General features: G+C 31.1%; 1 protein-coding gene across 1 annotated transcript; it reads left to right on the top strand.

Moving 5' to 3' along the window:
• Nucleotides 1-663: 663 nt before the first annotated feature.
• LOC133876706 (uncharacterized) lies at nucleotides 664-3,866 on the top strand. Its single transcript, XM_062314959.1, has 3 exons — nucleotides 664-1,006; nucleotides 2,503-2,577; nucleotides 3,846-3,866. The coding sequence occupies exons 1-3, from the start codon at nucleotides 755-757 to the stop codon at nucleotides 3,864-3,866; spliced, it is 348 nt and encodes a 115-aa protein (XP_062170943.1). The 5' UTR covers nucleotides 664-754.
• The last annotated feature ends 10,748 nt before the right edge of the window (nucleotides 3,867-14,614 follow it).

Genomic DNA, 14,614 nt, shown 5'->3' with positions numbered 1-14,614 from the left:
CTTGTTTATTTATCATGCTAAAATTATTGATATTGTTGTTTACTTACTGAGTCGAGAACTCACCATTCCACTTGTAAAATGTCTATTTACAGAGAAAATAAAGTGCAGTGTCAACTCGTGGGATTAGAGGGAGTTACTAAGATAAAGGCTTCAACTTGACGTCCTAGACATCAACAGAACATAAGGTAAATTTTAATATGACTGAGACCTACATATTATATAATTGAGGTTTCAGTGTTCTGGCTCATTGGACACGTGGATTAAAAGTTCTAAAATCATTGTAGTGGCTTGTTTTGCTGCATATATAGCTATTGCTTTATATTGAATTGCATTACCTTGCTTTACTGGTGGACAGTTTCTAATTAACTTCAATGTTTGTGGTAATTCGAGAGTCATAGGTTCAAACTCCTGCCCAAACTTGATGATCTTCTCCTGTAGACATTTATTTTTGCTAGTAAACATATAGAAGAGAAAGCACAGACATTGTGCTAGCTGCTTTCTGGAAATAAAGCATTTTTTAGAATAAACCTTGTGCAAGTGTAATGATAGCAAACAGTCAAAATGAATTAGTCCTTATAAAACGGACAGCATCTGAACCCCATGAAAGATAAGGAGACCCTGCCTGGTATTGTCTATATGTGCTGTATTTCTCAAAAATATTACATCAAGAACTTTGCAACTCCTTCCTTCTTCATAGTTGGTTCTTTTATCTTGTTGCTGACATGGTAGTAACTATGATATCACATTCCCAGCTATGATTGCACCAATTGCAGTGGCATTGGCGGTGGGTCTTCTGGGGTGGGCTTATAAGGCATTGAAGCCCCCACCTCCAAGATTATGTGGATCACCAGATGGTCCTCCTGTCACTTCAACTAGGTTGAAACTCAGTGATGGAAGACATTTCGCCTACAGGGAGTCTGGAGTTCGAAAGGAAGAGGCTAAGTACAAGATCATTGTCGTTCATGGCTATGACAGCTCAAAAGATCTAGGTCTACCTGTCCCACAAGTGTGAACTAACTCTGCTTCTTTAATTCTTGCAGACTTTTTTAACTTGTCCAAAATTGTGGTTGAATTTCCTGTTTCAAGGACTGGCTGGATAGAAGAATTAGCACTCACATCTGATTTTCAGGAAATATGGGGAAATAAAAAAAAAAAAATCATGTTATCTAAGATGGTCCTCCTGTCATTCAAGATCCTTGAATGAAACGACTAGGGAGGGAGGGAGGGAGGGAGCAAAGAGTCATTCTTGTTAGAGAATATATTTATATACTAAGGGTATTTTGTCTTTGTGTTGCCTTTTGGTCAATTATATTGTTTTGTATTCAGTATAGATTTTAAAGCGTAAATAAGAAAACAGGGAGGGAGGGAGGGAGGGAGGGAGGGATTGGTCTGGAAGATGCAGCAAAAAGTCATTCTTGTTAGAGAATATATGTATATACCAAAGGTATTTTGTCTCTGTGTTGCCTTTTGGTCTATTATATTGTTTTCAGTACAGACGTTAAGCGCAAATGAGAAAACAGAGCATACAGCGGTGCGCTGGTTGCTCGAATTATCTCGTTTTTGTTCTTTGATTGTCTTGAGTTTGTAAAAAACTTATCATTTCTTACCATTTGTTTAGTGGGATCTTATAATTACTGATTTGTTCCATTTTACTTATTATATATTTATTGTCGATCTCTGGGAGAACTCCCACCTCATCCATTCTGTGGTGAATATGGCTCATGTAGCATTAATGTATGCACATTAAATATGTATTGTAGTAAAGTATGTTCAGATGCAAATAATATAAAGAAGGCTATTACCTAGTCTTGCTTCTGTGAGAGTAGGATCCTTGGGGGAGATCTGGATATGGCCCTGAGCTTTGCTATTACACTTGCACTTGACTGCCCAAGACTTTTACCATTGCACCAAACATCAAAATGCTCTACTTGTTTTCTTGATAATTAACTGCAATATATGAAGTCTTTATTGCAATGAAGAGGTTATATGGCTGATAGCTAATACCATAAATGAAGATGATCAAAATTAAGCTTCCATTTTGCCTTCTATTACCTTAAGATGTAAGACTCTGGCCTTGTTTGAAATCCCCATTCCCCTTCCTTCCCCTTCCCTTCACTTCTCCCAAAAAATATCAATTTCAAAATATTCTTACTTTTTTCACTTTTTATATCACATCAACACTTTTTTTATTACTTTTTAAATAAAAAAACTCACTACAATAAAAAATTTTCTCACTTTTTCATATAAATTATTTCAACTTTATATCACATCAATTATATTTTTTAATCATTAAAAAAAAATTCCAAAGGAAAGGGGGATTTCAAACGGGGCCTCTATTAGGTATTGGATTTACCTGGATATTTATACTTTGATCTTCAATGGAATCATTGCTATAAGGGCATTTCTTTTTCTTACGCTCATTAAACTGGAATGCATTTTGCACTGTTCTGTTTAATATGCTGTAAAATATAGTAAATTGGTGAATATATTTTTGGTTTTCAGGAACTTATAGAGGAGCTAAAGATATATATCCTATTCTTCGACCGAGCACCAAAACGGCTCCAACTACTTGAATTCGTTTTAAAGATCCTAAAACGGCTCAAAATAAAGAAACAAAAAAAAAAAAAAAAAACAAAAAAAAAAACTGAGGTGTCCATACACACTCAGCTTGGGCGAGCTGAACCTCACTGGAGATTATTTCTGTAAACTCTTGAGCTCGTTCAAGATTCGTTTGGAGGCCATAGTCTGAAGAACACCAAAAAATAAGCTTATTAGCGGCGACAAAATGAGTACTTTGTCGCCACTATTGATCAATAGCGACGACATGTGGCCATTAATGGGGTGGTCATTAAAAGTCGGATGCTAATGATCAATAGCAGCGACTCAATGGGTCACCGCTAATGAGTCACTCAATAGTACATATATGTGAGAACTAGAACACATAACCATTCAAACACACGTGATGAACCTAGAAAAATCACCAGGACTAAATATCAACTCATACCAATAGACAAATTGCAAGTGATACAAGAACAAAATATATATATATATATATATATATATATATATCTAAAAAAAATCCAAATTGCAGAGAAATTGAAGCAACAAAACTATCCAAATCCACGAACAAAAAAATCAACCAAAAAAAAAAGTACACAACCAAGCATTATGATGTCCATTAGAAAATCAACAACACCATTCGGTTGCACTTTCATACCGGAGCAATTGTGTTGCATTACCTACTGAGGGCAAAAAAATCTGGCAGCCAAAAAGACCAATAACAAAGTCAAAAATAAGAGTATATAATCGTAATGGAAAATAAATCACTTTGTTCTGATGAATGTGGATTTACTACCTTCATGTATACTACTAAAGTCATCGTCTGAATCAGATTCTAGAATACTAACTGAGTCAAACCAAGCAGAATTCATCTTTCCAAATTCACAACTGATCATATCAATTTAGTAAAGCAATAAGCTGTTTACAGATGAAAAAAAAATGTATGTAGGATAGGTGAATGCAGAATTCAATAACTTCCTCCCGGTTAGGATTCAAACAGGCCAGACAATCATAAACATGCAAACTATTGGATTTTTCAAGCCGGCTGTAGAAAATCATTAAGCAGAAAAAAGAATTTAGTAAATGTGAAACATGAGAAATTCAACCAAACCAACATGGCAAATTTTTTTTTTTTTTTTTTTAAAAAAAAAAAAAAAGCAGTTAATAATTGCCTCAAGAACCATCAACTTAAATGATAACAACAAAGTTCATCTTCACAGACAATTGGTTCAAATGCTGCCTAATTCTGTAATCAAACTCTTCTAAATCATAATGAACATAAACAGGATCATCAAATTGATCCTTAAATGAAACAATACATGAGACAAGTATCACCGGTCTCATGTTCCACATTACAACAGCTGCTTACAAGTGTATTTCCTAGTGACTTCCCCATCTTCAAGCCATCCTATAATTTTAAAAATAAAAAGAATTGCTGCATGAAATTAAATTAGGTATATGAGACAAATGTAAAAACTCTAGCTCACTTGCAAGACTATTGATGATTTAAGTTGAACAAGCATACAAAATCTCTTGTTTCAAAAGATACTTCTATGCTATTTTACGTTAAGATATCTGAATTATATGAGACAGCAGCAGCTAAGGAAAAGAGCAACTCTCGGAGGCTAAGCAAAACAATCAAATCACTCTACAGGATAAGAGCACTAAAAGAAAAATCCTACTTTTAAAGCCAAAAAAGAGTGGAAAATTAAGAAGCACACCCTTGAGTTCCAAGAAAGAAAATAGCAAGTTGCTCCAAGTAAATGATAATGACTTCAGGAATCATCAACATATCTGCTGCACAGACCCTGAATTCCACCCTTTTTTCTATTTTCCTAATAATGCCCCTTGTTCGTTAGGATAGAGATGTTATGAATATACAAGTCCTAACAAAAAGATCTAAAGTACCGTTGCCCATGGGTAAAACATTTCTGCAAATAAGGCAAATCCATTATGAAATTGAGCAAAGTATCATACCATTTGTCTTCTTCATACAATTAGTCAAGAAATCCGACTTCCCTGTAAAATGAAATGCACCATTCCAATCGAGATTCCTGAAAGAAGAAAATCATGGGTCAGAACGAAACATGTACGACAAAAGCATCTAATCTAACTACTGTAAAAACCCATCAAATTACTCACACATTCTTTATGCAAAATCCGAATTTTTCTTTGATATCTTTGCTGAAAATTGTAGTGAGATTCGAAAGCCGACCACAGAACCAAACAATTGCTCAGGTACCCATTGATCGGAAATCAAAATCTGAGAAGCTACTTACCCAAAAATCGAATACCCACTGTTTGGGCTCCGGAAAAATGCCTCTCTGGCGTCGCCGGTGTCGGCGTCCTCCCCAGCAGTGGCCGACCCATCAGAAACTTCTCACTCTCCCTCTCTGATCTCCCTCTCCCGATCTGTGGAACAAACAAAAAGGGAAGCAGGAGGAAGAAAGAAAAAGAAAGAGAGAAAAGAGGTAGGGGGAAAAACTTTGAAAATTTTTGACAAAATACCAGGGGGGCTGGCGGGGGACCTCCAACCCAAAAAAAAGGAGTCGTTTTGGGAGAAAACGACTCCAGTTGGAGTCGTTTTGGGAGAAAACGACTCCAGTTGGAGTCATTTTGGCCCAAAAAGACTTCAATTGAATATAAAAATTATTTTTTTAAAATTCAAAAATTAAAAAAAAAAAAAAAAAAAAAAAAAAAAAAAACTAGAAGTTTAAAGACTTTTAGTTTTTTTTTTTCTTCTATATGACAAAAAATCTAAAATGATTAAATCTAATATTTATTTTTTTTAAATGAGTTCATATTTTTATTTCGATAAAAGATATATATCTTGGTTTTTATGTATTAATTAATGTTTTATATATATAAGGTTGGGATCGATTGGATGATTAAATCAATCCTATGATCATATCATGATCGATTGGACTAGTATTTATGATCAATCGCATGTTAGATCGAACATTCACTATGTCAAGTTAGATTGATCGAACTCTATCACGATCGATCGGTCTACGACACTAGGATCAATCGCATGTTAAATCGAACCGATAACTGCGCCAAGTTTGATTGATCGAACATTCCTATCACAATAGATCGGACTGATACACTAGGATCAATTAGATATTCAATCAAACCTTCAATTGTGTCAAGTTTAATCGATCATTTAATCGTATGACGATCGATTAGATTAATGCACTATGATCGATTGGAGTAATACACTAGGATCGATTGGATGATTCTATCGATCCTATGATCCTATCATGATCCATCATGCGTTAGATCAAACTGATAACTGTGTCAAGTTTGATTGATCGAATATTCGTATTACAATAGATCGGACCGATGCACAATGATGAATTAGATATTTGATCAAACCTTCAATTATGTCAAGTTTGATCAATCATTTGATCGTATTACGATCGATTAGACTAATGCACTAGGATCAATCAGAGTAATACACCAGGATCGATTGGATGATTCTATCGATCCTATGATCATATCATGATCGATCGGGCTAGTATTTATAATCAATCGCACGTTAGATTAAAATTTCACTGTGTCAAGTTTGATTGATGAAACTCTATCACGATTGTTTGAACTAATGCACTAGGATCGATCGAATGGTCTATCGATTATATTATTCTATCATGATCGATCATACTACTACACTAGGACCGATCAAACGTTCAATCGAACTCTATCATGATTAATCAGAATAATGCAATAGATTCAATCGGATGATTGATCTATTGGAGTAATAATTTGCATCAATTAGATCTTTTATCGATCCAATGATTATGTCATGATCGATCAGACTATTACTTATGATCAATCGCACATTAGATCGAACTTTCACTGTGTCAAGTTTGATTGATTGAACCCTATCACGATCAATTAGGCTAATGCACTAGGATTGATTTGATGTTCGATCCATCAGAGTAATACACTTGGATCAATCAAATCTTTTATCGATCCTATGATCCTATCGTGATCGATCAGATTAGTACTTAGGATCAATCGCACGTTAGATCGAACTTTTACTGTGTCAAGTTTGATTGATCGAACCCTATCACAATCGATCAGACTAATGCACTAGGATTGATTGGATGTTCGATCTATCTAAGTAATACACTTGGATCGATCAGATCTTTTGTCAATCCTATGATCCTATCATGATCGATCGGACTAGTACTTAGAGTCAATCGTACGTTAGATCTAACTTTCACCATGTCAAATTTGATTGATTGAACTCTATCACGATCGATCAAACTAATGCACAAGGATTGATTGGATGTTCGATCCATCAGAGTAATACACTTGGATCGATCAGATCTTCTATCAATCCTATGATCCTATCATGATCGAATGGACTAGTACTTAGGATCAATTGCACGTTAGATCGAACTTTTACCGTGTCAAGTTTGATTGGTCGAACCCTATCACAATCGATCAGACTAATGCACTAGGATTGATTCCCTATCACAATCGATCAGACTAATGCACTAGGATTGATTGAATGTTCGATCCATCATGGTAATACACTTGGATTGATCGGATCTTTTATCGATCATATTATGATTGATCGGACTAGTACTTAGGATCAATTGCACGTTAGATCGAACTTTCACCGTGTCAAGTTTGATTGATTGAACTCTATCACGATCGATCAGACTAATGCACTAAGATTGATTGGATGTTCGATCCATCAAAGTAATACACTTGGATTGATCAAATCTTCTATTGATCCTATGATCCTATCATGATCAATCGGACTAGTACTTAGGATCAATCGCACGTTAGATCGAACTTTCACCATGTCAAGTTCGATTGATTGAACTCTATCATGATCAATCAGACTAATGCACTAGGATTGATTGAATGTTCGATCCATCATAGTAATACACTTTGATTGATCAGATTTTCTATTGATCATATGATCCTATCATGATTGATTGGACAAGTACTTAGGATCAATTGCACGTTAGATTGAACTTTCACTATGTCAAGTTTGATTGATTGAACTCTATCACGATTGATCAGACTAATGCACTAGGATTGATTGGATGTTCGATCGATCAGAGTAATACACTCTGATAGATCATATATTCTATCGATCCTATGAGCATATCATGATTGATCGGATTAGTACTTAGGATCAATCGTATGTTAGATCGAATTTTTACTATGCCAAGTTTTAAAAAATAAAAACGACTCCATTTATAATAACTATAACCCTATATATATATATATATATATATATATATATATATATATATATATATATATATATATATATATATATATATATATATATATATATATATATATATATATATAGTGCTATATACATTAATTAATGTTATTTATAGCATATAGGGTTAGAGTTATTTAAATGGAGTTGTTGTTGTTGTTGTTGTTTTTTTTTTTTTTTTTTTTTTTTTTTCTTTCAAAAAAAGAAAAAAAAAAAAGAGAGAGAGGAAAATGGTTTTAATTAGAGCCGTTTTCGTTAGAACGGGTTTAATTAGAGCATTTTTAGCTAAAAACAGTTTAAAATATAATTGGAGCCGTTTAATAAAAACTGCGCTAATTGGAGCCATTTTTGCTAATGGCCCCAATTAGAGCCATTTTAGTTCAAATGACTCAAAATATAGTTGGAAAACGGCTATAGTTAGTGTCATTTTTGTTAAAACTACTCAAATTAAAGCTATTTTTTTTAAAACGGCTCTAATTAGAGCTGTTTTGTTAAAACAATTACAATTATAGCTGTTTTGTTAAAACAGCTTTAACAAAAACGGCTCAAAAGGCCAATTTTTTTGTAGTGCAAGTTTCCAAGAACTCAAGCGGAGGCTAGTATCTGCGCATTTGGATCCTCTCCATTTCAAATGGAGAGGATCCTCTCCAGTTAGTGGATTTTTAGGGGCATAGTTGTTTTTTCACATTCCATGAAAATGTTAAAGGACAATTATGCCCCTAAAAATATACTAACTGGAGAGAATCCTCTCCATTTCAAATTGAGAGGATCATTGTCCAGTATCTGCACCTGTCCTTACACTTTCTATGGAGTCTGAAAAATTGTTTATTTATAGCAATGCATCTCTCCAAGAACTAGGTTGCTTACTTTTTTTTTTTTTTTTGGTAAAAGGCAGGGCGTTACATGCAGTGTCAACTCATATGATTAGAGGAAGTTACTAAGACAAAGGCTTCAACTTGACGTCCTAGACATCAACAGAAGATAACGTAAATTTTAATATGACTGAGACCTACATATTATATGATTGAGGTTTTAGTGTCAACTCGATCAAATATTTATTTTAAACTTTTATGCAATGAAATTGAAACAAGTTTTAATTCACACCCTTAGGTTTACTCTTTATTATGGATTAAAAGTTGGGGCGTGATACAAGCTAGTAGCTACCCCCTAATTTTTTTTTTCTTCTTTTTATTGGCTTTAGGGGGGACAATAACATTTTTTGATAGTTTGGAGGGGGGAGACATTGACACAATTGGTTGTTTGAGGGACACATTGACAATGTAGTGGTAGTTTGAGGGAGATATGTGTACTTTTTTATTTTTTTTTTAAAAAAATAAAATTAATGTGGCATATGGGATACATGTTAATCGTTTATTGGTTTGACATGACACGCCATTAAATTATCGGATAGAACATTGACAGAAGGACCAACTACGTTAATTAGATATCCACAGGTACTAACTGTGATACTTTTTTAAAATCGAGAGATCTGTTTGATTTTGCGTTAAACACCATATACTAAAATGGTAACTAACTCAATTAATAATTTGATTAGAATATGTGAATTACTTTTTATTAATCATTAGTTCCCCCAAAAACAAAATCCTAACTCTACCACTGTCAAGAACTTAGATATGAAATTTCATATATTAGAGGGAAAAAAAAAAAAAAACTATCTACAACTTCATTAAAAGTCACACGCTACTCGCATGACCTTTTTACATACTAAATACGTACATAATATAATTAAGCATAACAATAACAAAAAACTGGTCATGAGAGAGACCTAAAGGATCAGGATCCTCTACAATTATTTATTGGAATTTGAGAGAATTTGGGCAGGTAGTTGTGATAGACTATTTATGAGACCCACCTGACCGGATAAGTGGTTAGACAGCCCAAATTTTATTTGGTCAGATGAATCTTATAAGTGGTCTCTTACAATTACCTTATTGAATTCTCTCAAATTTGGTCAAATAACTGTAAAGGATCATAATCCATAAAATATACTATATATTGGCCTTCTTTACTTTGGGCTTAGATGCTCATACATCAGCTACATATATACGAGTAATTCTACAAGTCTCTCATGTGTCACTCTTGTATCCCTCAAAAAATAAGGTGGCTTTTAAAATCACAATTTGATCAAAATTTAATAGTGATCAATCACAAACTCAATAGTAATTTTAAAAGTCACCTCATTTATTGAGGGACATAAAAGTGATACAAGAAGGATTTTTAGCATTACTCATATATATACACACAAAGATCTGAGACACACAAATGTCACGTCAATGCTACATCAAACCAATAAGATGGCGACATGTGTCCATCGTAATAAAAAAATATAAATTTATTAAAAAATAAATAAACTTATTATTTTTTTAAAAAAATTAAAATAAAAAAAAACAAAGAAAAAAAAGGCCAGCCACCCCTTCTTTTTGTTTTTTGTTTTGTTTTGTTTTTTTTTTTTGTTTTGTTTTTTTTTTTTATATAAAAAAAGTTTATTTATTTATTTATTTAATAAATTTATATTTTTTTATTAAGATGGACACATGTCGCCATCTCATTGGTTTGATGTGGCGCTGACGTGACACTTAACAGAATCTGTCAAAAAATTTAACGGAATTTGATTCTAACAATCGATTTGTAATTATAGTTTACCACAATGACCTCCCATTAACTTTTTAAACCATAGGAAGTGATTTGTAATTATGACATACTACATGGACTAATGGTGCAATTATCCCAATATAAGTAAAGCATCTTAGGTTGTTGATTGCCAACCCCAATCACCAATTTAGATTGAGTTGGGGTTGATATTTTCTAGTCTCTAATTATAAAGAAAATTATTTAATACTTTGAGAATATTTATATTTAATTCTTTTTAGATGCTTTATTTAATAAATTAGTTTAATTTTCATATCTATGGTGGATGGAATGATCTTGCCTTTGAGAATGAAGAAAGTATGTTAACATTATTGTAATTTGTTACTTGAAAACATCATGAATTTTACCAATTCCTGGATTTCTAAATGATATGCAATGATCTTAAATCAATGAATTGAATAATATAGTCTTTTATTTTATTTTCTTTTCTTTTTTATTGTTTTCGGCGAAGCAAGGTAAAAATAGAGGGGAGAGAGAGAGAGAGAATTGGATCCAAAAGAATTTAGTATAAATACTTGGTCATTAACCAGAGAAAATTAACATATATGCTACTTTTTAAATTTAGATATATCTTGACTCTGTGCCATAAAACATGGCATGTTGTGGCTTTTTATTCTCTTAATGCATTCACAATGAGCTTTTTAATTATTTTTATAGATTTAATTCTATAAATTTACTTTTGTTGATTTAGCTAGTTACTTTTTAAAGCTATTAAATAACAAACTCTTTAAATGTTAGAGAGTCAAAATATTATTTTGCTATAATAATTTGTTCTATTTTCTTATTAATGAATGCTATTCTAATATTTATTAAAAAAAAAAAAAAACTCAAAGCACTTTGAGAAAAAAATAGAAAGTACATGACAGAATATGTTGATCGATCTTATCTGTTTGATTATTGTTGTAAGCTTGTTAACGTGTTTTAGAGTAATCTTATTTAATAAATTGCTAGATAACTACTATACAATTACAATAATGTAGAAGTAAAAAACTATTTATTAATTTTTTTTTTAGAAACGCTGATTTAATGGTTAATTTCCAAATTGACTTTATTTGGAAGAACTATGCCTTTATGATATTGCTAAGATCTATATAGCCTATGTCGGCTATAGTTGGTCCGTTGTATTTTGAGACTGACATGCTAGTATTCTCTCGAGGTAGTGTGAAACGAGATATTCATACATCAACTAAGTTATGTACTAGTGATATATATTTCTAATTAAATTCAATATTATAAATTTTTTATATATCTCATTGGTTATATAATTCATTTCAACTGACAAGCAGACAAGTCAAAATTTTCTATTATTTGTTGGGAATTTGTTTTTATTATTGTGGTTATTTTAATTATTTAATTAACTGCTACACTGCAGAACTAGAAGTTGCTTCTAATCTTTTTTCTTTTTTCTTTGGTTAAAATTACGACATAAATGTTTATTTGTAAACAACATAATTCATATATTACAATTTTATTTAAAAACAACTATATTATTATGTAATTTTTGTATTCTTTAGGAATAGATTAATGTTTTAGCATCCATCTGATATAAAAGATAAAAATAATAATAATAATAATAATAATAATAAAAGAAAAAAAAAAAAAAAAAAGTAACAGGATTCCTTGTTTGTTTATGGTTACAGGAAAATTGTCCCATGAAATATTATTATTATTATTATTTCTATATTATGATCTTGCCTTTGGCCAGCAGGCACAGATTGGATCGGGGCAGCAAGCATTGGGATCAGTTCTCGGTGCTTTTGGACAGTCAAGACACCATACACAATTTTTGAACAGTTTTATTTTTTTTTTAAATTAATTATTAAATTTATTTTTCTACATATAGACCTTAAATATTTAATGGTTAAACTTTTAAAAAAATTAATATAGTAATATAAAAATTGTGCGAAAAAACATTACTTATTATATAATAGAGATATGTTAGTTGCATAACAATTTTACACAATAATTACACAAAAATATTGATGTGTTTAATATTTTTAATTATTTTTATTATTATTTTTTATTTTTAAAAATATATTAAATACATCAATATTATTATACAATTATTGTATAAGAATTGTACAAATAACGTATCTTGATTCTATTTGATCGATTTGAAGATGGTCAAGCTGCATTGATGCATCCAATTTGCCTCGGGAATTATCAAAAACTTAATAAACTAGTCCATGATTTTCAGAATTATTAATAAAAAGCACATTAAATTCTAAAGTCTGCACAAGTGGAATTGGAAGAGTACAAGAAAGAGAAAAGGCAAATATGTAGCCGATCAATGTCAGAGAATATTTTCCATATATTAGGAGGTTTGATTTCAAAATTTTGAAATTATTTAATGATAATCAAATTAATTAAATCATTGATTAATTCGATTACTATCAAATAATTACAAATTTCTGAAATCAAATTTCTTAATATATGGAGAATATTCTCCAACAATCAAATTGGTGGAACAAAACTGGAAGCGGTGGCGGATGATAGGATTAGATTAGCGTGTAGAGGGGTGAGATTCTAGAAGGAAAAAATTAAATAAATTAAATTGCGCCAGCGGTGACCCAATAGGATAACATGGCGTGGCAAAATGCTGATGCGGAGTGAGACCTTTTTAAAATAGTACACTGGAAGCTCTGTCGTTGCGTCGAGTTGAGTTCAGCTGGACCTGAGTTTATCCCTTCTTCAGCTTTTGTAATATTTTAATGGAAAGAAATATTTTATAAATTGATTTGTAAAATTTTTTTTAACTCACGTATAAAATAAACATGTATTCTTTAAAGAGTAATGATTTATTGTCATCTTTTTATATAACTTTTCACCACCTTATTTATGTGACAAGATAGTCCGCTACTACTTTTTGAGTTTTAAAAATAAAATAAGGTAGGAGACCATCTTGCCACATAAGCAAGGTGGTGAAAAGTTGTATAAAAAGGTAGCAATAAATCATTATTCTTCTTTAAACATGTAAAAAGTACATATTTTTTTTATTATACTATTAAAAAAGCATGTAAGAAAATAGCGTGTACTTCTCACATGGCAAGAGACACACATCAATCTTGTCATATTTTAATTGTAGTAATCCCCCTTTTTCAAGGAAATTTGCTTTCCTTATTTGTCTTTTTTTTTTTTTAATAAATTATGATTTTTTTTTGTTGTTGCAATATTCTAATAATTATTTATTCATTTGAATAGGTTTGAGTTTTGTTGCTATTGTTTTTTCATTAAAATTTGATCCATAAGGTAATTAGACAACGTGATTCTTTCTACGCCAAAAAACATTTGGGATATTTGCACAAATTTCTGATTTTATTTGTTTTTTAAAATTTTGAATTTTTTGTTGCAAAAATGGCTCCTTTAATTGTTTTTATATTCTTTTATGTTTTAAATCTTGTTTTAAAAAACATGCTTTGTTTTTCTTTCTTAATTTTTATTTGTTTTGAGATAACATTAATTTATTTAAATATCCGAAATATCCTTTAGCATATTGATATCTTTGCTCATCAATGGTAGAACAAATTTGAATAATATTCATATCTGCTTCCGAATCTAATAAAAGTATAATTGTTAGTTGAAATTCACTATTGATTTTTAATGTTATTTCTATGTACCATTTTGGGAAGAGAGCCTTATCAATAAGATTTATGAACAAAGCATCATTTTTTATTGTTTCATTGATTTCTTGTATAACTATATTGTTATTTTGGGTTTTAGTTTCATTACTTGTATTATCAGTTTGTAGAATATTTTCTATTTGTTGTTTTTTTGTCTTAAGAGATATAATTTTTTTAATTCAATGTTCATTGGATATTTTAAAATCAAGTTTTAATTCTTTTAGTTTTTATTTTATATTATTTATTTTAAATTGTAAATCCTGAACTATAGTAAGATGATTTTTTTTTTTTTTTTTTAAAAAAACTTTTAGATATATCTGTAAAATTATAATTCGTGTTATTAGTAAATTAAAGATGTCTTTGGCATTTATTTCATTTTTAATATTCATCTTCTGTAGAGTTTCAACCAGCACAGATATTATATTTACAAGCACAGATGCACTTCTCTCTCTCTCTCTCTCTCTCCCTCTCTTGTGTGTCCATCTCTGATTCATGATGGCTGTTAATTATTGAT

This window comes from Alnus glutinosa, chromosome 9, assembly GCF_958979055.1.
Source record: "Alnus glutinosa chromosome 9, dhAlnGlut1.1, whole genome shotgun sequence".
Classification (NCBI taxonomy): Eukaryota; Viridiplantae; Streptophyta; class Magnoliopsida; order Fagales; family Betulaceae; genus Alnus; species Alnus glutinosa.
Note: the sequence above shows the minus strand (reverse complement) of the source record. Positions and strands in the feature narration are given on the sequence as shown.

Excerpts from the sequence above, each read along its gene's own strand:
- LOC133876706 (XM_062314959.1), top strand. The coding sequence starts at position 755 with ATGATTGCACCAATTGCAGTGGCATTGGCGGTGGGTCTTCTGGGGTGG. Across the intron at positions 1,007-2,502 it reads TAGGTCTACCTGTCCCACAA|GAACTTATAGAGGAGCTAAA; the intron begins GTGTGAACTAAC and ends TTTGGTTTTCAG. Across the intron at positions 2,578-3,845 it reads GGCTCCAACTACTTGAATTC|GATCATCAAATTGATCCTTA; the intron begins GTTTTAAAGATC and ends GAACATAAACAG.